A 27,657-nucleotide genomic window follows, 5' to 3' on the forward strand; every position below is an offset into this window, starting at 1 on the left:
TCTTGGATCCCACGGGATCCAACCTTCCAATCCAGCCTACCATACATGCAGGACCACGTCAAAAACATCTATAAACTGCATGTAGGCAGTCTACCACCATGTGCTCCTCTTTTCAAAAGACTCAGTGAAACACAACTCAAATTTGAGAAACATAACTTCTCACAAAGCCATGTCGACTATACCTAATCAATTCACGCTTTTTCAAATGCAGGTAGACCCTATTCCTCTGAATCCCCTCCAGTGCCTTGCCCACCATTGAAATTCGGCTCATCAATCTGAAATTCCCTAGCTTGTTCTTGCAGCTCTTTTTAAATCATGGTAAAACATTAACCACCTTCTAGTCTTCCGGTACCTCATGAAGGATACAAACTTTCTGCTAGGGCCCCAACAATTTCTACCCTGAATTCAAGGATCTTAGGATATACCTGGTCTTGACAGGAGATTTGGCTACCTTGATGTGCCTCAACACTGCCAACACATCTTATTTTGTAATGTTGATGTATTTAGGACACCACTGTTCTTTTTCCGATATTCACTGTCTTATATGACCTCCCCCTGGTGAAGACATTTAAGACCTTGCCTATCTCCTGTAGCTCCACACATAGATGACCACACTTTTACAGGGGGACCCGTATTTTCTTCCTCATAGTTACCTTTTGCTCTTAATAAGCTTAGATAATCCCTTAGGGTTCTCCTATCTGCCACGGATTTTTCATGTCCCCTCTTTGTACCTCTCACTTCCTGTTTATGTGCACATACATACCTGATATTCCATTGTATTCAGATACACTTATGCCTGTAACTGCAGTGCGATATATCTCAGTTGATTTATTGATGAAGTAATGGTACAAAAATGTCTTTACAACTTCTGCTAGGTGAAAGAGGAACATGATATTCAATGTACTTTTGAAAAGGCAGATCTACTTATACATTTACAAGTTCTTGCACTGATTGTTCTGTTTGGACATTATCTGGTTCAAAGACCATGTCCTCAGGGTTTACCAGCAGCCCACCTTGATGTCATTAGCTCTTCTCACTCAAAATGTTCTTTAACTTGAGTGCAGGTTGTGGAAGTGACCAATTGCTTTGACCATGTTCTGGCTGCTCTCCTCTCCAGTATTTCTATGCAATGGCTGCCTTGACTGCAGCAACAGGTTCACCTTGAATTTTATCCATTGTGACGGCTGGCACTTGTGTTTTTCCAGGCCTGTGATCGGCACCCACTGCTTCAGCAACACTGCAAAATCCTTCTTCCCTTCAAAAATAAATACAGATTATTTCAGGCGAGGAACTTTTGTTTTACTTGTGACACTCGTTTTGAGGCAGGAAAATCATATGCTGACATAGAAAAGAACTTCAATCTTGGGACTTTGATGCATGAAGCCAAAATGCCTAATTGATCTAATTTATTCTTCATATTTCAGCAAGTCCAACAAAAATAAAAAGAGTGAGGGGGATGCGGCAGTGAGAATGGGGAATGTGGTGGTAGTGCAGTGGGGCGAAGAGAAGAACGTAGAGGACACATGAAATTGAGTGGGTAGAGCAGACAGAGGAAGGTCAGGGAGTACGGAAGGGGTGGCAGGCTCAGTGACATACACTTTAATGCATGCAGCCTCAAATCTAAGTCAAGCGAGTTCACAGTATGAACATTACTGAAGGGTAGCATTTGCAGCTTAACACTCCAAGGTAAGAAGTTTCAGATGTGGCAGAAGGGAATGCAAAATAGGAAGAGTGGTTCACAACTAATTACAACATAATGGCAACATTTAGAGATGATATCCTTAAAGGATCTGCCCCAACAAGGGTACATGGATAGAACTCGGGTATAGGGAGGGGTGATCATTTTGCCAGTTAATATAGGCTTCCTAACAGGAACAAATATTTAAGCAAATCAGAGAAAGGTGCAAATACTGTACATAGAACAAAGAAATTTACAGCACATTACAGGCCCTTTGGCCCACAATGTTGTGCCAACCATGTAACCTACTCTAGAGACTGCCTAGAATTTCCCTAGCACATAGCCCTCTATTTTTCCAAGCTCCACGCACCTATCAAAATGGCTTGAAAAAGACCCTATTGTATCCGCTTCCACCACCGCTGCTGGCAGTGCATTCCACACACCTACCACTCTCTGTGTGAAAAATGTACCCCTGACATCCCCTCGGTACCTACTTCCAAGCACCTTAAAACTATGCCCCCTCATGCTAGCCATTTCAGCCCTGGGAAAAAGCCTCTGGCTATCCACACAATCAATGCCTCTCATCATCTTATACACTTCTATCAGGTCACCTCTCATCCTCTGTCGTTCCAAGGAGAAAAGGCCAAGAACAACCTATTCTCATAAGGTACGCCTTCCAATCCAGGCAACATCCTTGTAAATCTCCTCTGCCCTCTCTCTATAGTATCCACATCCTTCCTGTAGTGAGGTGACCAGAACTGAACACAGCACTCCCAAGTGGGGTCTGACCAAAGTCTGATATAGCAGTCACATCACCTACACACAAAACACTCTGCAGATGCTGGGGTCAAAGCAACATGCACAACATGCTGGAGGAACTCAGCAGGTTGGGCAGCATCCGTGGAAACGAACAGTCAACGTTTCAGGCCGGAACCCTTCGTCAGGACTGTAGGGGGAAGGGGCAGAGGCCCTATAAAGAAGGTGGGGGGAGGGTGGGAAGGAGAAGGCTGGTAGGTTCCAGGTGAAAAACCAGTAAGGGGAAAGATAAAGGGGTGGGGGAGGGGAAGCAGGGAGGGGATAGGCAGGAAAGGTGAAGAAGGAATAGGGGAAAGCACAATGGGTAGTAGAAGGAGGCAGAACCATGAGGGAGGTGATAGACAGCTGGAGGAGGGGGCAGAGTGACATAGGGATAGAGGAAGGGAGGGGGAGGGAATTACTGGAAGTTGGAGAATTCAATGCTCATACCAAGGGGCTGGAGACTACCCAGATGGTATATCACCTCACAGCTCTTGAACTCAACCCCATGGTTGATGAATGCCAACACACCATATGCCTTCTTAACCCTGCACTCTAATTGTAGGGTTAGAGTGGGGAATTTTAGCTTTTCCAATGTTGACTAGGGTGCATTTAACAAATGTCATCACATCAAATTTTTCCCATCATCAGAATTAAGTGCAAAGGTCTTGGATGGGATGAAGTTTGTTAAGTGTATCCAGGCTTTTTTATCCCCCACCCGTGGTCCTGCTAGAGATGGGCAGTACTCGACCTTATCTTGGCTGGGCAAACACTTTGGAACAATAACCAGTATTCTGTAAGTTTCAAGATAGTTATGGAAAAGAATAAGGTTAGTCCTCAAGTTAAGGTCTTCAACTGGGGGAAAGACCATTTCAGAAGAGGACCAGGAGACAATAGATTGGGAGTAGATGCTATGTATAAAATAATGGCAGACAAATGGGAGTGTTTGAAAAGAAAGATTGTAAAATTATATTAATTCTATAAATATACAATATGGGACATTAATGTGTCATTTGCTTACGAGATTTACATGATGTCAACACGACATCCATGTTTTTCAACATCCAATCTATGAGAAGAGTCTGAGAGGTTTTTATTTCGGTTCCATTCCCACGATGTGGTGTTTCCCATCAAACCTTTATGGTGGGAGAACTACGCTTTGGTGTGACCCTCAGCATGCCTCTCAACACTCAGCTGTACAGCATTCCTCGCAGTGAAAGACCAGCAAGTTTTGTGCAGACTATAATGAGCCTTCACGAGGTTGTAGATCTTCCATACCCTACTTTCATTGTGCAAGTGAAAGATGAGTGACACTGGAACAGCGAGGAAAACTTACTTTAACAGTTGCTCCAATTCACGTTTGATTTTCTTTACCACAGGAGGCCCTTGATAGGTAAAGGCTGTATATAACTGGATTAGAGTTGCTCCTGCTCGGATCTTCTCAAGGACATCGGCTCCAGTACTGATTCCACCCACCCCAATAATAGGAACACTTCCTAGAAAACAAAATACACAGTGATAAGGTCCATGTGTGTTACAGAATACTAGCTTTACATCATATGTTCAAGTGATGACACTGACAATAAAATGGATATAAAGTCAAGGGACGAAGAAATATTCTTTTCCAAATACATCAACAATCAAAAGCATTATTATCCTGTACTCTTATAGAAGTTAAAGAACCTTCAGAAGTCCATTTATTGAGTAGCTACAGATCTAGACCAGTAAATATATGGGTCGCATTCATTCCTCTGTCATTTTAGCTTTTCCTGTTTATGATGATGCGGAGGGGGTTAGAATTGGTTCCACACTCCAGATTTGGAAAGGGATTACAGCATTCTCTGTTATCATACCACAAGTCTTACTGGAAGCTTAAACGTGTGGATGGTGGGTCAAGACCAGTTCTGGTGATTTCACAATCAAACCTGCAGATAATATTTTGGCAAGGATCACACTTGAGCAAAAGCTAGTTAAGTATTGGAAAATAATCAGTAATAGTGACAACTGCATGAAATTATCCTCAAGGGGGTAGGTGAAAATGGACACTCCAAAAGAAAATGCCACCTAGTGATCCAGGTGCTATCTGATTTTTCAATATCCACACCTTCAGGCCTCCTCTACGTATCATTAGAGGTAGCTGGGTTATTTCACATGGCAAGAAGTCTGAGTGAAGCTTTCCATTTTGTTTTAAACCATTTTGTAGGTAGTTCCACAATTTTTAACTCTGAACCTCTGCTAAGTTCGAAGAGCAACCATCTCTCTCTAGGGTGGATTTTACTTAAGAGTCTAGTAATGAAAAGATGGTTTAACATGAAGATTGCACCCAACTCAAGGAAATTATGGTACTCATCTTCACCTAGTACTCCAGGGCTGGAGGGAGAGGTTACTTCATATAATATATATATTCAAAGGATGTGTTGTCATTGGAGAGAGTCCAGAAGAGGCTCACAAGGATGATTCCAGGAATGAAGGAGTTAACATATGAGGAGTGTTCGGCAGTTTTGGGCCTATACTCATAGGAAATGAGAAGAACGCGGTGGATTTCATTTGAAGCCTACCAAAAGTTGAAAGGACTAGATAGAGTGGATGTGGTGAGGATGTTTCCTGTGGTGAGAGTATTCAGAACTAGAGGGCACAGCCTCAAAATTGAGGAGGTGACCTTTTAGAACAAGAGGTAAGCAGGAATTATTTTAGCCAGAGTGTGCTGAATCTGTGGAATGTTCTGCCACAGACTGCGGTGGAGGCCAGGTCTGTGGGTGCATTTAAGATGGAAGTTGATAGTTTCCTGATCGATCAGGGCACCCAAAGGATATGGTGCGGAGGCAGGTGTATGGGGTTGAGTGGGATCCAGAATCAGCCATGATGGAATGGTGGAGCAGATTCGATGGGCTGGATGGCCTAATTCCATTCCTATGTCTTATATTTGCTTTCAAATAACTATGCAATCTACACAGTGGAAACCATATCATCATTAGTCCCTGAATCTACTATGATTATCGCTGAATTAACATGTTCAGGCAAAGTGCATTCTAAATAATAAAATGGCTCTGAACTTCAAGGCTATTACCAGGACTAAACGCATAGTCACTGTACACAGAAATACCTTTGGTTAAGGAGTACATTTCATTCACAGTTTTTGTACCGAGGTCCTTGAGCGGAACTCCACTTAAACCACCAGCCTGAGTCCGTAACGGCCCCTGAAGAGTCTGCGGTCTGCTGACAGTCGTGTTCACCACAATAAGGCCATCAATCCCCAGCTGGAGAACAAAACACGGAATAACGCCAAGAAGGTTATGCTCTAGGGTGGATAATCAGAATAACCCATGTCACAGTGGGTCCAGTCCACCATTCTACAGAATACTATGAATCAAGGGAGAAAAACAATCTAGCTCCAATCTACTGAACGGTGAAATAAAAAATTAGCATCAACTGCAGCATAAGGACAATAGTTTACACTGAGATCTTTATACAGCCATTATCCCACCATAAAGCTAATTTTTCCAGTTCCAATTTAAAACCAAAGAAACCCCAAAGTCTTTGAACAAATTGGTTCATTCCACAGGCAGCTGTGCACATGGAAAACAGTCCTGATACATTTCAGGTTCAATCAGCTCCTATCATATCATCCTCACCTCTGTTACAACACCAGCAATATCTTTTTTATCCTCCATTGTCAGGTCTGGAGCAATTTTCAGAAGTACAGCTGGTTTCCGATTGACTTTCAAACGATCCCTTTCCTTCATTACCTAGAACAAAATAATATCAAAAAAGAATAAATCACAACCAACTATATAGAAACATAGAAAATAGGTGCAGTAGGCCGTTTGGCCCTTCGAGCCTGCACTGCCATAATATGCATTATTAAAATAATGGAGACCAAGTATGTCAAGCACACAGACAGGTCACTGATCCTGTATTGGCTCAGGTACAGCAGTAAATGTAAACCATCATAAGGTAGAGATAAATAACTTATGTTCTGACAAACAAGATTTAAATGCTTGATCAAAGATGGATTTGATGAAGTATCTTGCTGACCTTTTCCAACAGGTTGCGAAGCTCCTCCTTGCCCTGAAGTGCTCTTAAACCTGGGGTGTTAGGACTGGACACATTCACAACCAGGTAGTCAGCTAATGGGCCCAGCTCTCGGACTCCTTCTACATAATCAGCTGCAGCATCCATAGAGAGCTTGTTTTTCCCAAGATTTATACCCAAAGGTCTCCCTCCTTCAAAACAAAATATAATTTCACCAATTTTTTTCTTTCCATTAGATTTATTTATAATTGAGAAGAGTTACAGTATTGAAAGTAATGCGGAACGTTGAAACATTATTGCTATACAGTAATAATTATGGCGATTTAATACCACTTTGCTTCACAACTCGGACATTGTTAATTTTATTGAGGAACAGATTGATTTTTTTTTCAAAATGAATTTTACGGAGGAAATTTCCAGCGGGGTACTATGGGATACTTTTAAAGCATATATTCGTGGACAAATTATTTCATATTCTGCTGGATTGAAAAAGCGAAATAATAATGAAATACTTAAGCTGGTTGACAAGATTAAAGAAATTGACAAGAAATATTCTATTGCTCCTAATCAGGAGCTTTATAAAGTGAGAGTCGAACTTCAAATGGAACATAGTCTATTACTATCATCTTTGACTGAAAATCAATTAATTAAAACTAGGAGTCAATTCTATATATATGGTGATAAAACTGGAAAACTACTGGCTAATCAACTGAAATCGGCTTCGGTTAAACACCAGATTGTTAAGATTCGTAAAAAAGATGGTACTCGGACAGTTGATCATGATGAGATAAATAAATCCTTTCAAGAATTTTATACTTCTTTATACCAATCAGAATTTCCTGATGATTCCACTATAATGCACGAATTTTTAAAGAAATTGAATATTCCAAAATTACCACCCAATGAATGTTTAAAATTAGATGTACCTATTACAGTAGAAGAAATAAAGAATGCTATTTCCTCGATGAATTCAGGTAAAGCACCTGGTCCAGACGGTTATACAGTAGAATTTTTAAAATCCTTTTCTACTATACTTTCTCCTTGGTTATGTAGAATCCTTAAGGATGCAGCATCTACAGGTAAATTACCACAATCTTTTTATCGAGCTTCTATTTCCCTAATTCTTAAAAAAGATAGGGATCCTACTGAATGTGCACCTTGCAAGCCTATATCTTTGCTGAATGTGGATTCTAAGATTTTTCTAAAATATTGGCAACGAGACTGGAGAATGTATTGCCTCAAATTATTTCTGTTGATCAGACTGGATTTATTAAAAATCGTTACTCCTTCTTTAATATTAGGAGATTAATGAATATTGTTTATCCTTCTTCACCTAGAACTCCAGAATGTGTCATCTCATTGGACGCTGAGAAAGCTTTTGATAGAGTCGAATGGACATATCTGTTTAATACGCTTGTGAAATTCAATTTTAGTCAGATATTTCTATCTTGGATTAAACTGATATACCTTGCTCCTTTGGCTTCAGTATTTACCAATAATCAAAGATCTCCCTTTTTTCAGTTATTCCGTGGTGCTAGGCAGGGTTGCTCTCTTAGTCCACTACTATTCGATATTGCCCTGGAACTGTTAGCTATTGCTATTTGTGACTCTCCTAATATATTTGGTATTACCCGTGGGAATGAGATACATAAATTATCACTATATGCAGATGATTTACTATTGTGACAGGGTCCTGAATTACACCTATGAACTGTGCTGAATTACCCCTATGACCTGTGCTTTTGAAAAGAGAGAGGAAGTTATTTAACACCAACATCTTGTTTTTAACAGAGAGAGAGAGAGAAAAAACCAAGACTGCTCACAGTTTGTTTACATTTCTACAAGAACATTGCCTGCTTGTACATTCTTACACAGACAGAGAAGGGAGGAGTTATTTGAGAGACAGATGGTACTCAGCACGGTGAGATAAATAGAAGGTCAGATGATAGACCTGCAGCACATGTTTGGACACTGAATGAGCTTTGTTGCACCCACAGAAGAAGTGGGTTTTGGAGGATCGATCAGGCAGATTGATCAGTGGCTCTTGCAGTGTGAACAGGGCGTGACCGGTGGGGAATTATTCGTGTGTCCAACCCTCGCCTGGGTTGATAGTTCCACCACAGAAGAACGGTCTCCTTTGTTGAGGTCACAGCCAGTGACTTTTACAGGATTTTGGAGAACAAAGGGAAGATCGATGGCATCAGCTCACCTGAAGACTCAAATCTCTCCCTCTCTCCATCAATACTCAACTCAATACCACGATCTGAACTGAACTTTACTCATCTTCGTAAGACTATCTATTTACCCCTAGACTTGAAGAAGCTTGGTTTTCATATATTCCACACTTACTTGTATATAATCATTGCTAACCTGTTTGATTTATCTGCATTTATATTACTGTATTGCGTAGTTACTAATAAATATTATTAGTTAATAGCAATACCAGACTCCAAAGTGTTTTCCATCTCTGCTGGTTCTTTAACCCGTCATGGGGTACATGACACTATTATATATTTCTAACCCTCAGAAATCCATTCCAGCAGTATTATCTTTGCTTGCTCAGTTTAGTAGTTTCTCTGGTTATAAATTGAATCTTAGCAAGAGTGAACTTTTTCCATTAAATATGCAGGGTCCCATTCATAGATATTCACCATTTAGATTGATTACTGACTATTTTACTTATTTGGGGGTTAAAATTGCTAAGAGGCTAAGGACTTATTCAAGCTCAATTTTTTACCGTTAATTAGTCAGGTTAAACAATTGCTTACTAAATGGTCCCCATTGTCTCTATCACTGATTGGCCGAATCAATGCTATTAATATGATTATTCTACCTAAATTTTTATATCTATTTCAAGCGGTACCAATTTTTATTCCTAAATCTTTTTTTGATACTATTGATTCTAAAATTTCTCTTATATATGGCAGAATAAAAATCTTAGGTTAAGTAAAAAATATCTACAGGAGTCCAAGAAAGATGGTGGTTTAGCATTGCCAAATTTAAGATTCTATTATTGGGCAATTAATATTCGATATTTAATATTTTGGACTCAAGTTTGGGATATAATTCCAAGTCCACAATGGGTAAACCTTGAAAGTCACTCTGTACAAGAGTCTTCATTAGTTTCTATTTTAGTATCTTCACTGCCCTTTGTGCTTTCTAAATTGAATAAACAAATGGTTAATCCAATAATTAAACACATATTACGAATATGGTTCAAATTTCGTAATTTTTTGGTTTGAGGAAATTTATAATATCAAGCCCTATTATATCTAATTTTTTTTCCAACCCTCTGTTATGGATCAAGCCTTTTTGATATGGAAAATGAATGGTGTAACGTGTTTCCGCGATTTATTTTTGAATAAATGTTTCATGTCTTTTGAATGGTTGTCTAATAAATATAACTTGCCCAGATCCCATTTTTTGTAGATATTTACAAATAAGAAACTTGTTAAATACCATGTTGCCTACATTTCCGATTTCATATCCAACTGCTACCATGGAAAAATTTTTAGGCTTAAATCCTTAAAAGAAGGGATTAATAGCAACTATTTATGATATAATTATGAAAATACAGCCAGGTATATCTGATAAAATTAAAAATGAATGGGAAAGGGAACTTCAACTTCACCTACCCATACAGAAATGGGAGAAATTTTTTCTATTAGTTAGCTCTTCCTCTATATGTGCTAAACATAACGCTGATACAATTTACGGTAGTGCATAGGGTCCACATGTCTAAAGATAAACTAGCTTGTTTTTACTCCCATATAAATCCTATTTGTGACAGATGTCACTCTGAGGTGGCTTCTTTGATTCATATGTTCTGGTCCTGCCCTCTCTTGGAAAAATTTTGGAAAGATATCTTTGATATCATTTCAACAGCTTTGCATTTAGATTTACAACCCCATCCTATTATGGCAATTTTTGGTTTGCCAATGTTGAAACATAGCTCTTTATCCTCTTCAGCCTTTTGGATAATCGCATTTGTTACATTAATGGCCAGAAGATCCATTTTATTGAACTGTAAAGAGACCAATCCTCCTACTACATTTCAATGGTTTTCTCAAACTATATCATGTTTAAATTTAGAAAAAATCAGAAGTATCATTTTTGATCCTTCAGTTAAATTTGAAGAGACTTGGAAGCCATTTATTCAACATTTTCATGTGATGTAGTTTGACCTTTTCCAAATCCTTTTTATTAACTTAGAATATATGAATAGAGGAGCGGAGTTGACGACATTAATGAATGTATTCGATCTAACATATTGGTTCAGCCCTGTTTTGTTCTGTTTGTTTTTTTTTGTTTTTTGGGGTTTTTCTTTGTGATATCCTTTTCTTTTTATTTTTTTTCTCCTCTTGATTAATTATATGAAGAGTTTGGAAGTTTATTACACTTGTACTCTTTGTAGTTTCTTTTGTATATGTTTATTACCAATAATGTAATTCCAATCTCTTTATACCACTATTATGTTTATGAACTTGAAAACTAATAAAAAGATTAAAAAAGAAAAAGTAATCATTCATGAAGAATTAGAACTCAATAGGTTACTAAGTTATAGAATTATAGGAGGGGGTGTGGGGGCAGGAGGAGTGTGGAGGGGGGAGAAATTTGAGTTAAAAGAAAGTGCAGCATGTTTTTTTTCTTCACAAGGGGAGAGAGACTGTCAAGTTTTTTTAAAAAAGGCAGAAAATGTACAAAATTCCTGGGTTCATAAGCAGTGAGTACTGGTTAATGATAATAATTTTTAAAAAAGTAGAAATGGCTGGTGACATCAGAAAGACAGAGGCGTTCAATTGAACAATAGGCTGATGTATCCTGAATGAACTGAGCAGTACATTGAAGCAAATGAAACAGCCAATTACAAGTGAGTGACAGTTTTGCTGAGTGCAAATGATGGAAAAGCATACAATTTGCTTGGAAGTTTAACAGCTCCAACCAAACCAGCTGAAATGAACTTTGCTGATATTGTAAACATAATGCAGGAACATTCATAACTGAAACCATTGTTGATCACAGAACGCTTTAGATTTCATAAGTGGAATCAAAAGGAAGGGGAATCCATTTCAGCATATGTGGCTGAATTGAAGAGATTGTCCAAGTATTGTCAGTTCAGTGATGGGCTTAATGATGGACTGAAAGATCATTTAGTTTGTGGAATCTTGCAAGAAAGCATTCAGAAACAGTTCCTAACTGAAGCACAACTCACATTTAAATGAGCAGCTGAAATCGCTGTATCAATGGAAAGAAAGAGCAGACAGAGACACAACCGAGTTGCAGTCAGGAATGAAAGTGAGCGTGAACAAAATTGCAACGTATAAACAGAATCATACCTGGCTGAACAAATTCTGTAACCATTGTGGGAGGGGCTACCAGAGCAATTCAGGTTTAAAGGCAAAACTTGCAGAAAATGCAACGTATGTGGACACCTAAAAAGAGCATGTTAGGCAGACAAAAATAACTCGACTGTACAGGGCAGAGAAAAAGATAAAAAAAATAAAGTTGCAATTTCAAAAAGAGCACTAATCTGTATCCTGTTGGTGAAAAATGTGATAAAGATGAGGACCAGGTAGCTTTGAGATTTACTATGTAAAAACTAACATGTGACAAGCAATATGGCTTACACCAGAAATGAACGGTAAATTAACTGAAATGGAATTGGACACTGGCTCGACTGTTTCAGTCATTCCACAAAATGAGTTAGAGTGGCATTTCAAAGATACTGAACTGAAGCCTGCAGGTATCCAACTAAGAACTTATACTGGAGAAAATTTAACTCCTGTGGGAATGACATTTGTAACAATGAAATACAACAACCAACAAGTTATACTGGGCTTGTATTTGGTAAAAACAGGAGGGCCAGCATGATTGGTTGCGACAACTACAACTTGATTGGAGATCCATCCACCTTTTGCATGCCACATCCCTGTAACAGAGTCAACTGAAAGCAAATTAAGAAAGGTACTGGATGATGCCACAGTAGTGTTCAAGGATGGCACTGGAAAACTCAAACGTATCAAGGGTAAAATAATGCTAAATGAAAATGCCACATAAAAATGCAAATTGAAAGTCTCCCCATTTCGGCAGAGATGATCCAAAGGGAAAGCAGAAAAGACCCCACACTGTCTCAGGACTACTCGGCAACCCAAAATGCAGAAATTCCAGTTCCCCTATTTTTACCAGTGCCAGCATGAGCTTGCCCTTGACAGAGGTTGCCTAATGTGGGCATTGAGAGTTGTACCATCCAAGCAGAGAGCTAAAGTGTTCAAGGACTACGTGCCGGTCATCTAGGAGTAGTCAAAATGAAAGTGTTAGCTCAAAGTTTTGTCTGGTGACCTGGGATAGATCAGCAGATCAGGCAGCTTGCCATGCATTGTTCCTGATGCCAACACATCCAGAAGAAAGGTGCCCAGAACCGTCAGAACCACTTCCTGCAGTTCCAGATTCAACTCCTACAACCAACAAGGAGTCGTCCCCAAAACCTGGAATTGTTTCACAGTCACAAGTCTCACCTGCCGAGCACAGTGATCCACCTTGTCAGGAAAGATGTTATCCCACAAGAGTAAGAAATCTTTCACAGTGATTAAATCTTAAGGCTCAAAAGGAACAATTTAAAATTTACTATGCTATGGATGTCAATATAGTAGTTGTGTTATGTAGTATACTGTATACATAGTTGAGAGGCATTCTATATTGAGTTGGGAGTTTATTGCTAAGCAGGGAAGAGTGTAATGTTATTTCATATATCAGTAATATTTGAGTAATATTGCAAATCTATTAATTGTTGAATGAAGCATTCTTTCTTGTTTGCGGGTTCATGTAAAAGTATGTGAATGGCATACGTCAGTACACCACCACATCATAAGTGGGTGCCTCATTAAAGTAAAACTAAGTAAAACACGAGTTATCCACGACTCCAGTGTTTTTCTTTCAACTACTTTTATGTTCTGGAGTTACAAAACATAACACCTATGAAGTTCTTTACCTCTGCATATTTCATATTTGATGAAGTTATACAAAGGATGAAAAAGAAAAGGAAAGCATAACTTCAAGAGTTTAAATCCTAAAGAACTGAATTTGCAGGGGTACTAAATCCAGTTAGAGTAAGGGGGGGGGGGGAACATCTTTTCCATTCACCAGAATTGTAAAAGAACTTTACAACAGTAGATTAAGTTGAAATTAATTATTTTGTCTTATTGAATAAGAAAACCATTGCATCAAGGATCTCAAACAAATCTCTCCAATGATCTCACCAGAGTAGTGTGCAGTGCTTGAAGGACTGTAGAGCAAACCTCCTATCCTGTCTGACCGTGCAGAGTCATGACATTTAGTACGTCAGTATCTTAGCTTAACTAGATATTTCACTTGCTAAGCCAAAAAGTTACACAAGTTGTTTCACTGTTATCTAATACCCAACCACCAACACTGGATATTAGATATGAACCAACAGTTAAAATTTCAGGTCAATAATCTTTTAATTCAAATCGAACATCCACATGTAAAACATCAGTTCATACTTTCCACAAATTAAGATTAATTGTGTGAGATTCTTACATTTGCTTCAGACCTTTAGTCACTATTTCATCTGTCAATCTGTAAAATGGACCATAATCTGCTGTCACCCTGTGGCTAAGAACTGCATTGCACCCAGTACAGGTGGCCCCCGTTTTCCGAACGTTCGCTTTACGACACCTCGCTGTTACGAAAGACCGACATTAGTTACCTGTTTTCACTAACAGGTGTTTTCACTGTTACAAAAAAAGGCAGCGCGCGCCCAAACAGCCAGGCTTCTCCCCCAGAACTGCATTCTAGCAGGCATTGCTTAAACACGTGCTTTATCTCGATTTATTTTGTGCAGCCGTTAGCAAGATGAGTTCTAAGGTATCGGAAAAGCCGAGAAGAACTCATAGGGGTGTTACACTTAGCGTAAAACTAGACATAATTAAGCGTTTCCATCGTGGTGAACTAAGTAAGGACACTGTTCGTGCGTTGAACTTGCCTGCGTCCACCATTTGCACTATTTATACTCAGAGAGAAAGAATTTTGAAAGCTGCCGATGTTACTGTTGGTTCTGCTCTTAGCAAAATGGTCTCTCTTAGCCGGCATCCAATAATGGATAAAATGGAAAGTCTATTGCTTGAGTGGGTTGATGGGTGTACAAAGCTTGGTGTTTCGTTAAGTTTTCTTATACTTAAGGAGAAATCAGTCAGTCTTTTTAATAAGCTGAAACAGAAGGCACTGGATGATGGTGATGAAAGTGTGGCGGAAGTGGAATTTAAAGGTAGTCATGGGTGGTTTAATCGGTTTCTGAGGCGAGGGCAGCTTCATAGTTTAAGCAGTGGTCCCCAACCTCTGGGCCGCGGACCGATACATTGCCGCGAAGAATGCAGTGGTCCAGCGGTAGTCGAAATGCACCTAGCACATCTTTAAGAAAAGAGCCGAAATAAACAAGCTAATTAATTAGTTGCCGCCCAGAACGTAAATGTCAGCCCAGATCAGAGGTGATTGCTGATTGCGTCAGGTGGTTATTCATATAAGCAAGTGTTTAACTTTGACGAAACTGCAATTTATTGGAGTCTTCCCAATTCCGGTAAGTGAAACTACACTGTACATACATTATTTCTACATTATGTAGGCTGTGTATTTTTATGTGTTATTTGGTATGATTTGGCAGCTTCATAGCTTGAAGGTTACTGGAGAGAGTGTTTCTGCAGAGAGTGCTTCCGCCGAGAGTGCTGCGGTGAGATTTTCACTGCACTAGACAGTGCTGCAGAAAAGTATTTCTACTTTATATAGGCTGTGTATTTATCATATCATGCTTGCTTTTACTATATGTTACTGTTATTTTAGGTTTTATGTTTTATTTGGCATGATTTTGTAGGATATTTTTTGGGTCTGGGAATGCTCAAAAATTTTTCCCATATTAATAAATGGTAATTGCTTATTCACTTCATGGCTTACGAACTGTTTCATAGGAACGCTCTACCTTCGGATAGCGGAGGAAACCTGTTTATGAGCATATTCATTTACTGAGATACGGTACAGAGGAGGCCTCTCTGGCACTTTGCGCTGCACTGCCCAGCAAACCCCAATTTAACCTCAGCCCAATTGACAATGCCCAATTATTTTCTGCAGAACTATCAAAAAATTTTCCACAGTCCACAGAGAAATTCTGCACAGGCCAACATGAGAAGTAAAGCTAAGCAAGGTTCAGAAACAGTCTTGTGTAAATAAAGCAAAAGGAGAATAAAGAGTATCTGATAAATAAGTACAAATCAGCTCCTGTATCAAACATTTCTCATTCTTACCTATTGTAAGCTGCTCTTGGATTGCGGACCGAGCTTGAAGCCTCTTCTGTACAACAGCAAGTCCATGACTGTTAAAGCCATATCTGGTTTTGAAGATAATTAAAAAGACATTTTCTAAAATACAAGTTAATGAAAAAACATGCAAAGCTTTAAAATCCCTCCCCTCCCCAGGAGTTCTTTCCAATTCAGTGAATCAGAAATACCCAGTCTGATGAGACCCGCAAGGTCATACATTAGAGTAGATTTTTACCAGCATACAAGGGTATTTCAAACTCAAGCAGTTAGAGAGTGTATACACATCTATGCCAAATATTGCTCACCATCTGCAAACTATGGTATAATGTCCATGTATAATCATTGGAGAATGCGCCCAAGTACATAAAGGAAGAGATTCAATTCCCAATTTCATGCATGAATAGTTAACCTTGAACTTCAGAAGGTCCAGATATGAAAATGTACTGGCAAAGTTATTTTTTCTCTTGCACATTTACCTCCCCATTCCCCCCCCCCCGTCTGCTTCTTCTGCCACTCACCTACATACACAACAGGCAATTTACAGTCATCATTTAGTCTACCAGCATGTCTTTGAAATGTGGGGGGAAAGCAGAGCACCCAGTGGAAATCAACATGGTCACAGGATCTTTCAAACCCCACCTTGCACAAACACACAGCGTCAACAACCTAGAACACAAGTATATGTGCGCGTGCAGTACCTGTTTATGACAGCCTTATCTGCATCCAGTCTGAAGACCCTGGGTCTGGGGTTACCATCCTGGGGTTGCGGTGTAACAGTTCCTACCTCCACAAATCCAAACCCCATCTTGTAAAGGCCATCCACTGCCTCCGCATGTTTGTCAAACCCTGCAGCAATTCCAACAGGGTTCTTGAATTTTCGGCCAAATACATTTACCTCCTGAAACAAACTAACAGTCAGTGATCACTGGTGAATGGCCAAACTCAAAAGTCAGTCACAAAAGTTATAAACAGAACAGGGAAGCTGGTCGTCGCACATCATCCTGAAGTAAGGTACAAGTTGAATATCATTTAACCATACACGTGTGTACTGCCAAACGAAACTACATTCCTCCAAACCAAGCTGCACAACACAGTACATATAATTCACACACAACACACAAGTAATATTACCACAAATAAATTAACAAATAATAATGATTAAAAAGTAAACATATAACCCCCTACTGGCACTTCATTCATGATGAGATCTGGGTGCTGACAGGGAGTTCAGTGGTCTCACGGCTGGGGGAAAAAGCTGTTTCCCATCCTAGCAGGCCATACCATCCTAACACATCTGGAGAAGAAGGATGCTTATGTGAGAATGCTGTTCTTGTACTACAGTTCAGCATTTAACACCATAATTCCCTCCAGGCTCGACAAGAAGCTCAGACACCTTGGCCTTTACCCTGCTGGATCCTGGACTTCCTGTTTGATTGCCAGCAAGTGGTAAGAGTGAGCTCCCTCACCTCTGCCCCTCTGACCCTCAACACAGGTGCCCCTCAGGACTGTGTCCTAAGCCCCCTCCTTTAATCTCTGTATACCCATGACTGTATCGCCACCCACAGCTCCAATTTGCTAATTGAACTTGATGATGATACTACACTGATCAGCCGAAATCTCAAATTATAATGAGGCAGCCTACAGAGAGGAAGTCATCACCCTGACAACAGCGCTTCTTTCACCTCAGGCGGTTGAAGAAGTTTGGTATGGGCCCTCAAAACCTAAAGAACTTTCTACAGAGGCACAATTGAGAGCATCCTGACTGACTGCATCACTGCCTGGTACGGGAACTGTACTTCCCTCAATCACAGGACTCTGCAGAGAGTGCTGCGGATGTCCCAGCGCCTCTGTAGATGTGAACTTCCCACTATTCAGGTCATTTACAAAGACAGGTGTGTAAAAAGGGCCGGAAGGATCATCAGGGACCTGAGACACCCCAACCACAAATCCAGGAAATGATACCGCAGCATAAAAGCCAGGACCAACAGGCTTTGGGCCAGCTTCTTCCACCAGGTCATCAAACTGATTAATTCATGCTGATACAATTGTATTTCTATGTTATATTGACTGTCCTGTTGTACATACTATTTATTATAAATTACTATAAGTTGCACATTGCACATTTAGATGGAGATGTAACGTAAAGATTTTTACTCCTCATGTATGTGAAGGATGTAAGTAATAAAGTCAATTCAATTGAATTCTTTGTCCTAATGTTACAGTACCTCCTGCCTGATGGTAGGGGGTCAAAGAGATTGTTGGATGCATGGGAGGGATTATTGACAATGCTAAGGGTCCTGTGTATGCAGTGCTCCCGATAAATATCTTGCATGGACTGAAGAGTTACTCCAATGATCCTCTCGGCAGTCCTCGCAATCCTTTGTAGGGACTCGTGGTCGAATGCTTTGGAATTCCCATACCAAAAGGTGGTGCAGCTGGTCAGGTGTTGAGGGGCCAGGTGATACCATCTATTATGTGCACTCCCAGAGGCTTGGTGTCCCTAACTCTGAGGGGACCAGTTTATGTGCAGTGAGGAGTGGTCAGCCTGCACCGGCCTTAAGCTCCCCAATCATCTCTTTGTGTGTCAGCACCATACTACCAGCCGCTCTGCCTCCTCTCTATACACCGTCTCATCATCGTTGGTGACTGAATTCGATGGTTTGGATTGAACTGCAGTCATGCGTCAGCAGCCACAGGCTGAACGTGCAGCCCTGGGTGGTGCCAGTGATCACTGTGATGGAGGAGAGAGGTTGGTGCCAGTACGAACTGATTGTGGTTTTTTTTCTCAAGATCCAGATACAGAGAGAGGTGTTGAGACTCAACGAGGATAATTTACCCACCAGCTTCTGAGGGGTGATCTGATTAAACACCAAGCAGAGGCTGATAAACATCCTGGTGTATAAGGCATCATTTTCCAGGCAGGAAAGAACAGAGTGGAGTGCAGAGGCAATGGCACCAGCAGCGAACCGATTCGAGTAATAAGCAAACTGGAAAGGGTCCATTGCAGCAGGAAGATGGGATTTAATGTGATCCATAACCAGCCGCTCAAAGCACTTCATTATTCAGGATTTATCTTCTGAAAATTGCCAAAGAGGCAATAAACTAAACTCTTTTTCTGTGTCCTTAAAAGACATCAACTTACTAATTATAAAATTACCGGAGATGTGAAAACAGTCATTTGGGGAGATACAGCAATGAAACTCTCAGTAAAGGAACCACTCTTGGCAATTTTCCATATAGTACGTCATTGTCCCAAGCATTTTCAGTAGGATACCCTTTCCAATAACCATTTTCTCCTTTTCCTACAATCAGTCAGCTGTAGTGATGGGCAATAACCAAGGATTTTCACAAGGCCATGTGCTTGACTCAACTGCAATTTTCCTTTAAAATATTTAGAAAAGGAGGAAGTTGCTTTTCCAACATGACCAGTTGCTGAAGAATTCTATGTGTCCGAATACGAGTCTGAATCATTCCTACAGTTCTGATCGAAAAGCTCCAATACCGGGCCTCTGTACCTCCCTCTGCAACTGGATCTTCAACTTCCTCATAAGATGACCACAGTCTGTGCGGACCGGAAGTAACATTTCCACCTCCCTGACGATCAACACTGGCGCACCTCAAGGATGTGTGCTTAGCCCACTGCTCTACTCTCTCTACACCCATAACTGTATAGCTAGGCACAGCTCAAATACCATCTATAAATTTGCTGACGACATTATTGTTGGCAGAATTTCAGATGGTGACAAGAGAGTAGAGGGATAGGTAAATATGGGTATAGACTAAGGACAATGATTAGCTAATGATCAATCACCTTAGCTTACTGTTGTTAGGTAAGTCAGAAAGAAACAGGTGACGTTATTAGACATTGTCCTCTATCTGACCATACAGAAGGGACATCTCAAGGTGTAACTAAATATGGGAGGATAGCATAGGGGATAGAATGTTCCAGAGAAAGGGGAAGGTGTCAATATAAGGAAATAACGTTGTATCCAGGCCAGCTTTGGCAGAAAATAATTGTAACTAACCAATGATGATTTTACATCTAATAGTACCTTAGCATGTGATCGAAACTATTCTAAAACTGTCTTAACTAGTGTAATTGTAAGATTTCCTGTGGACGTAATAATCAATATTATAAAATGTGAAGAATTGTGATTTGGGGGAGGGTAGTGTCCGGACTGGCTCTTTGGGAGATCAGTCTGTAACTTCCCCCATAGGATGCTATGAATAAAGAGTAAAGTTTGATAAAGTATTGCTTATTTATTGTGTTCGTGGTATCTGCGCTCTTTCATCGGGTCGATCCGCCTTGACAATATAGGATTGAGACAGATCAGCTGGTTGAGTGGTGTTGCTGCAACAATCTTGCACTCAACGTCAGTAAGACCAAAGAATTAATTGTGGGCTTCAGGAAGGGCAAGACGAGCGAACACACACCAATCCTCAGAGGGATCAGAAGTGGAAAGAGTGAGCAATTTCAAGTTCCCGGGTGTCAACATCTCTGAGGATCTACCCTGGGACCAACATATCGATGCAGTTACAAAGAAAGCTTGACATTGGCTATATTTCATTAGGAGTTCGAAGAGATTTGGTGTCACCAAAGACACTTGCAAATTTTTACAGATGTACCATGGACAGCCTTCTATCTGGCTGCATCACCATCTGGTATGGTGGGGTGACTACTGCAGAGGATAGAAAGAAACTGCAGAAAGTTGTGAACTCAGTCAGCTGTATCATGGGCAATAGCCTTGCCAGCATCCAGGGCATCTTCAAGGAGTGATGCCTCCGAAAACCAGCATCATTAAGGAACCCCATCAACCAGGACCTGCCCTCTTTCTTATTGCTAACATCAGGGAGGAGGTACAGGAATCTGAAGGTACACACTCACTGATTCAGGAACAGCTTCTTCCCCCCTGGATTCAGATTTCTGAATGGACAAAACTTTGAACCCAGGAACACTATCTCGCTACTTATTTAATTTAACTATTTATGTATGTATATACTTACTAGAGCTCACAGGTTTTATTACTATGGATTGCAATGTAATGCCACTGCAAAACAACAAATTTCATGACATCTGCCCGTGACTCTGATTTACATCACTGTTAATATAAGCAGCACACACATGCTGGAGGAACTCTGCAGGCCAGGCAGCATCTAGGAAAAGAGTACAGTCGATGCTTCCGGGAAAAATCCTTCGATAGGAATATATATAGTTTAATACTAATATATAGTTGGATTTAAAGAAACAGATAGATTGAATCAGTGGATCAGAAGGCAGAGTGAAGCAAGTGATCACATGCATTTGGAAATAGTGGATGAGAAAAAGCTGATGGAAGTTCGTCTTCCCCCAAACCCAGGTAGAAAAAATATTGTTTTAACATTTTCTCACCAGCTGGGATATGAACACTAGATTCCAGAGGCTATTTATCTGTTGCTTTAAATAGTGTCTCAAGGACTCTTCGTTTCATGTTCTCAATATTTACTGTTTATTTATTTATGTTTTTCTTTCACTTTGTATTTGCAGTTTGTTGTATCTTGCACCCCGGCTGTCTGCCCTGTCGGTGAGGTCTTTCATTGATTATTGGATTATTGAGTATGCCCACAAGAAAATGAATCTCAAGGTTGTATATGGTGACATATGTAATTTGATAATAAATTTACTTCCAACTTGAAATTGCACAGAGGTAATAGTATCACAATGAGCAATACCATAAACCAAAATAATTTTCTCTCAATTAAAACTGAAACTGCAAATTTTCTAATTTTTCACAAAAAACCCTTGCTCCAAAAGCACAGAACAGACTGGCCATGGCAGGAAAAAAAACTGATTACCAATAATCAGCATAGTTATTTCAACAAAATATCTTAAGCAAGCCAGAGATTACTGGATATTGAGCTCATTAAAATAAATTCTCCTCAGATTACTCTCAAAGCAGTGACAATGATGGTTGTGGAATGGAAGACTGGATGAAAAGCAGTGCAGTAATTCCTTATTTATATTTATAGCAAATTAGGAGGCCATTTGTCCCATCGAGTCAATGTTGGCTCTCACCGAAATGAACAGCCTCTCCCCTCTGCCATCCAATTTCTAATGGACATTGAACCCATGAACACTACCTCAATACTTCTTTTTAATTACTGTTTTTATCTGCGCTACTTATTTTAACTTTACTATTTAATAGAAATATATATTTACTGTAATCCAGTTTTTTCCCTCTATATTTATGTGTCATGTATTTCATTGTGTTGCTGCTGTAAAGTTTACAAATTTCATGACAGACGCTGCTGATATTAAACCTGATTCTGATTTATTGAGATACAACACAGAGTAGGCACTTCCAGCCAATCCGCCCAACAACTCCGAATTAACCCCAGTCTAATCACAGTACAACTTACAATGACCAATTAACCTACCAACCAGTACATCTTCCGACTGTGGGAGGAAACCCATGCGGTCACAGGGGAGAACGTGCAAACTCACCACTGGCAGCGTTGACCTGAAGATTTACTGGATCCCATCAATGAAGCAGTCAGTGTAAAACCACATGCACCATCATCATCAGGTGCCGTGCCTAGCTTGAGCTTTGACTGCCATGGCCCACACACTCCTGTTTCGGGTCAAGTGGATCAATTCATTGGTATTCATTTCCAGTTCTCTGGCTGCTGTCTCCATCATCATTTGTCTTTGTCTTCCTCTTGCTTTCTTCCCTTCAATCTTTCCCATAATTACCATGCATTCTAACTCCTCTTTCCTAATCACATGTCCAATGAAGTTACGTTGCCTTTTCGTGATCTCATACATTATTTCGCTTTTTGTGCTTGCTCTGTTCAAGACATCCTCGTTAGATACTTGTTTCGTCCATGATATTCTTTGCATCCTCCTCAAAAACCACATCTCTGCTGCTTCAATTCGTTTCCTCATGGCCAGATATTGTCCAACATTCTGAGTCATATAACATAACTGGATAAACGTAACATTTCAGTACTCTGAGGCAGGTTGTCATGCCTAGTTTAGTATTGGTCAGTATACTCTTCATTCTCGTAAAGGTGTCTTTTGCCATTCCTATTCTTTTAATGTCCATGTCGCACCTGCCATCTGATGTCACTCAGCTTCCTAAGTAGCAAAAGTTCTGTACTTGCTTTATGTCTTCCCCATTTATTCTCAGCCAGCAGATAGGATTCTCCTTCTTTTTGGACATCACCATACATTATGTCTTTTTGCAATTGACAGATAGACCCATTTTTGCACTTTCTTCATCAACTATATCAATTAAGTTTTGTAGTTCTTCTTCCATACTTGCAATTAACACAGAGTCATCCGCAAATCTGAAATTATTGATGTTTTCACCGCCAACTTTGATTCCCAAGATGTCTCTTATTTTTTGAAATATTGTTTCACTGTACACATTAAACAAATCAGGGGAGAAAACACACCCTTGCCTAACGCCTCTCTTGATTTTCGTAAACTGACTCACTTCTCCATCTATTCTTACAGCAGCAGTTTGTTCCCAGTACAGATTTCTGATTAGGCGGAGGTCTTTCGAATCTGGATCTAGAGTTTCCTGTAATATTTCAAATAACTTATTGTGCTTCACTTTATCAAATGCTTTTGTGTAGTCGATAAAACAAACAAATCTTTTTGCACTTGAATAGCTTGTTCTGTTAGAATCCTAACATCAACATCGCATTTCTTGTACCTTTGTCTTTCACAAAACCACACTGTTCTTTTGCCTATTTCAGCTTGCATCTTGCTTTTAGCTCTTGCCATCAAAATTCTTAGAAGATGAAGAAAGGAAAGGCAGCAGGTCCTGATGAATTAGTAATAGAACAAATTATTGCCCTTGAAGATTATGGAATTGAAAAACTTACTGATTTAATCAATGACATTTATGAGACTGGAATAATACCAGAAGAGATGGAAAAAAAAAATCAGTATTTATCGCTCTTCCTAAGAAGCCTGGAGCAATAGAATGTGAATTACATAGAACCATAAGATTAATGAGGTATATCACTAAGAAACTTCTAAGAATTTTGATGACAAGAGCAAAAAACCACGTACAGCAAAATCAAAATAGCTTTTGAAATGTCAATGAATATTCTGGGTTCACTTCCCCTATTGCACGGATTGTCGTCTCATTGTCTCTTGAGAGTACTTACCAGGGCAGAAGAATCCTTGTGTTTTGAATGAGGGATTAATCCCCAGGAAATAAAACGGACAGCAAAATTATGCGCTGTTTCTGGCTCCAGAAACCTCTGTAGCGTAGGTATCAGGTGTCTGGCGTAAAACTTTTCATCCCCAGTTGTAGTGCAATAAGCAATGAAGAGACAAGTGCCGCTGCCCAGCACCTGAAAAGCCTCTCTCAAGCGTCTCTGTTGGGCAAGACAAAACATAGCAATTAAAACAAAAACCAGAAAATGCATCCTCCTCTATTAAATAAGGATATGGCTTCCTGCTGCTATTTATTTCCAAACACAGCCTACAATTTAAGCAGCACACGGATTAACATTATAGAGAACATTTATTTATTGACGTACAGCTCGGAATAGGCCCTCTGAGCTACGACACCCAGCAATCCCCCGGTTTAACCCCAGCCTAATCACAGGACAATTTACAACGACCAATTAACCTACCAACTGGTCAGTCTCTGGAACATGGGAGGAAACCGGAGCACCCGGAGGAAACACACGCCGTTACGGGGAAAACGTACAAGCTCCTGACAGGCAGCCGCGAGAACTGTAAGGCGGTGTGCCAACCGCTACATTACCGTCAGGCAGAAAAAGGAGAACTTGGGCACGGCTCAGTTCAGCATAAATACAACCCTACCGTTTACCAACCTACCAGCAGGAACGTAGACAAACTGCTGGCAGGATCCTCAGTACAAGGCCTTTTACATTCTAAAGGCCCCACATCACAGAGAGCACTCAAAACACTGGCCAGTCTGTTAAGTCATATCCCCAGACCTTAGCCTGATCTATGTCTTAAAGCTTTTAAAATCACACTGAAGATTTCTAAAACGTGATGCAGCTCTGTAAAACTCTGGTTAGGCCACACTGTGTCCAGTTCTGGTTGCCTCTCTATAGGAAGGATGTGGAAGCATTGGAAAGGGTACAGAGGAGATTTACCAGGATGCTGCCTGGTTTAGAGAGTATGCATTATGATCAGAGATTAAGGGAGCTAGGGCTTTACTCTTTGGAGAGAAGGAGGATGAGAGGTGACATGATAGAGGTGTACAAGATAATAAGAGGAATAGATACGAGTGGATAGCCAGTGCCTCTTCCCCAGGGCACCACTGCTCAATACAAGAGGACATGGCTTTAAGGTAAGGGGTGGGAAGTCCAAGGGGGATATTAGAGGAAGGTTTTTTACTCAGAGAGTGGTTGCTGCGTGGAATGCACTGCCTGAGTCAGGGATGACGGCAGATAAACTCGTGAAGTTTAAGAGACTACTAGACAGGTATACGGAGGAATTTAAGGTGGGGGGTTATATGGGAGGCCGGGTTTGAGGGTCAGCACAACATTGTGGGCCGAAGGGCCTGTACTGTGCTGTACTATTCTATGTTGTAAACATAAACGTTAAAAACACTTAAGAAGTTTTAAAATTTACTTGTAAATTAACTCGAGTTAAGAAGTCTAAATGCTTCGCAACGTTATGTGCAGTTCTAAGAAATACAAACTAACAAGCAGTTAGAGACAAACAACATATGGGACATTTTAAGCTAATGACATATCAAGAAACCTTTTTAAACTACCAAGCTGCTATTTGGGCTGCCGTCCCATTATTAGCACCCAACTTTATTTTTCCTTAGACATGTTTATTCTGCAAATGTCAGGGATTTGGTTCATTTATTTTTCTAGGGAGTCAGAATGCTCGTGCATCTACAGAAATCTAGAAGATTTCATTATCAGCAATGGAGATGAATGCTAACAATTTCACCATCATTTCTTCACAAGGTCCAGATCAGATGCAGAGTGAGCTGCTGCTGGGGCAAGGCAAGTGAGAAAAACACACCATTAAAATTAACCTCGGCATTGATCTTTCAGTGTTTATTTATCTCCCTTGGCAAACTAAACGCTAAGGCTACGTCCACACTAGACCGGATAAATCTGTAACCCAAGCTTTTTCTCTTCGTTTTGACCCTCCGTCCACACTGAAGCGGCGTTTTCCTCCCCCGAAACAGAGCTTTTCAGAAACACTCTCCAGAGCAAATAAGTCTGAAAACTCCTAATATCTGGCGCAGTGTGTACGGGGTAACCAACTATTTTTAAAACCGCTGTCATGACGTGCCGGAACAAATGGTGGCGGCAGTGTGGCATTTCATTGTTTTCTTGAACGCAACCGCCAACACCACAACAACAATATCTGACAATAGATGTGTAACATCCTAATGTAACATTGTATGGAAATACAAGATAACACTGATGCAGACATGTCTTATACATTTAACAAGGTGCTTTATTAATGTATTGCTTGTGCAAACATTCAATAGTTGCAACTGTCACTTTTGCCCAGTAACTTGTTTTATTGCACGTTAAATAGAGCAAAATAATACAGAAAGACATAGCAAAAGTAAAGGCAAATAAATGAGGTAACAGCAAATTTCACTTCTGCCCAGTAACAAGCCTTATTGCATTTAGTTGTAGCTGCCGTCCCTTTCATCGGTGAAGAGACTATGGCTGTAGGAAATGTTTCTGGACAAACGCACACCAAATCTTCCATTTGGCAATTTCCTTTCAAGTTTTTCTAGTCTGTAACTGGACAAACGTGCATCAAGTCTTTTGTTTGACAATTTCCTTTTAAGTTTTTCTAGTCTGTACTGGACAAACGCACACCAAGTACACCGTTCTCTCTTCACTTGTATCTGTGTATCCTGCACATGCCCAGTAGGAGGAGATTCGCCCAAATATCCGTTTTAATGTGGACGGAGATAGTTTCAAAAATGCCTGGTGTGGACGCCTATCGTTTTTATGCGAAACCGGTATTTTCAAAATTATCCGATCTAGTATGGAAAAGTTGGTAAAGTTAACAATCGAAGAGCTTATAGTCTACTACCTACTTCAACAAAGCAATTGGTCAAAAAAAAACCCTAGTCAAGTATAATTGATCGATAAATTACTTGTATTTTGCAGCACCTCTCCCACGACTTTCAAAATTACCCTCATACTTTGGAGTCAATGAAGTCACAGGAGAGGCTGCAGATGCTGGAAATCGGAGCAACATATAAAATGCTGTTGGAACTCAGGTCAGGCAGCATAGCTGAACGAAAATGAGTGTCAACCATACACTACCCTCCATAGATGCCTCCTAACCTGCTGAGTTCCTCCAGCATTTTATGTATAGTTGCAGTCAATTAAGTACTGTAGAGGTGTGATCAGTGGCGTGGAGTCGGAATCACGGTTGTTAATTTATACACAGCAAACTCCGCCCTCCCTTCATCAGTTTGAAAACGGGCCAGTAATCTATAATGGTGTGTGGTGGACAAACGTGCACCAAGATAACTCCCCAATTCTCAGACAAGTAATCCTTAGCAGTTCCCGTTACACAGCCAGCACTGTAGTAGAGGCTGCACCGTATCTAGGTCCTGGACCGGACAAAACTTCTGTGAGTCAGGGCCATGGAGTTTGTGAGGTGACTGAGAGCCAGTAAGATTGGACAAGTATACAACTGAGGAGACTCGGATGTGTAGACGACTGCAGAGCCCGAACTCCCGGGATCAGAGCCGCGCTCCGGCCGGTACTGCTCGCAAACGCGCCGGCCGTCCTACCTGCCATGTACTCCCGGCCATCCCACCGCAAGAAGAAACTCTCCGGTAGAGCCGGAACAGGCGG

The 27,657-nt window shown here is 40.4% G+C and overlaps 1 protein-coding gene across 1 annotated transcript; it reads right to left on the reverse strand.

Moving 5' to 3' along the window:
• Positions 1–808: 808 nt before the first annotated feature.
• Positions 809–27,657, reverse strand: dhodh (dihydroorotate dehydrogenase). Its single transcript, XM_063067075.1, has 9 exons — positions 27,594–27,657; positions 23,989–24,201; positions 16,530–16,729; positions 15,817–15,899; positions 6,509–6,696; positions 6,106–6,219; positions 5,577–5,730; positions 3,810–3,969; positions 809–1,255 (listed from the first exon to the last, which is right to left on the reverse strand). The coding sequence occupies exons 1-9, from the start codon at positions 27,612–27,614 to the stop codon at positions 1,123–1,125; spliced, it is 1,266 nt and encodes a 421-aa protein (XP_062923145.1). The 5' UTR covers positions 27,615–27,657; the 3' UTR covers positions 809–1,122.

Source organism: Mobula hypostoma, chromosome 14 (genome assembly GCF_963921235.1).
Source record: "Mobula hypostoma chromosome 14, sMobHyp1.1, whole genome shotgun sequence".
Lineage (NCBI taxonomy): Eukaryota > Metazoa > Chordata > Chondrichthyes > Myliobatiformes > Myliobatidae > Mobula > Mobula hypostoma.

Coding starts and splice junctions, on each gene's coding strand:
- dhodh (XM_063067075.1), bottom strand. CDS start 27,614: ATGGCCGGGAGTACATGGCAG. Junction 6,220..6,508: donor TTCGCAACCTGTTGGAAAAG/GTCAGCAAGATA, acceptor ATTTTGTTCTAG/GTAATGAAGGAAAGGGATCG. Junction 5,731..6,105: donor TTGCTGGTGTTGTAACAGAG/GTGAGGATGATA, acceptor TTTGTTCTCCAG/CTGGGGATTGATGGCCTTAT.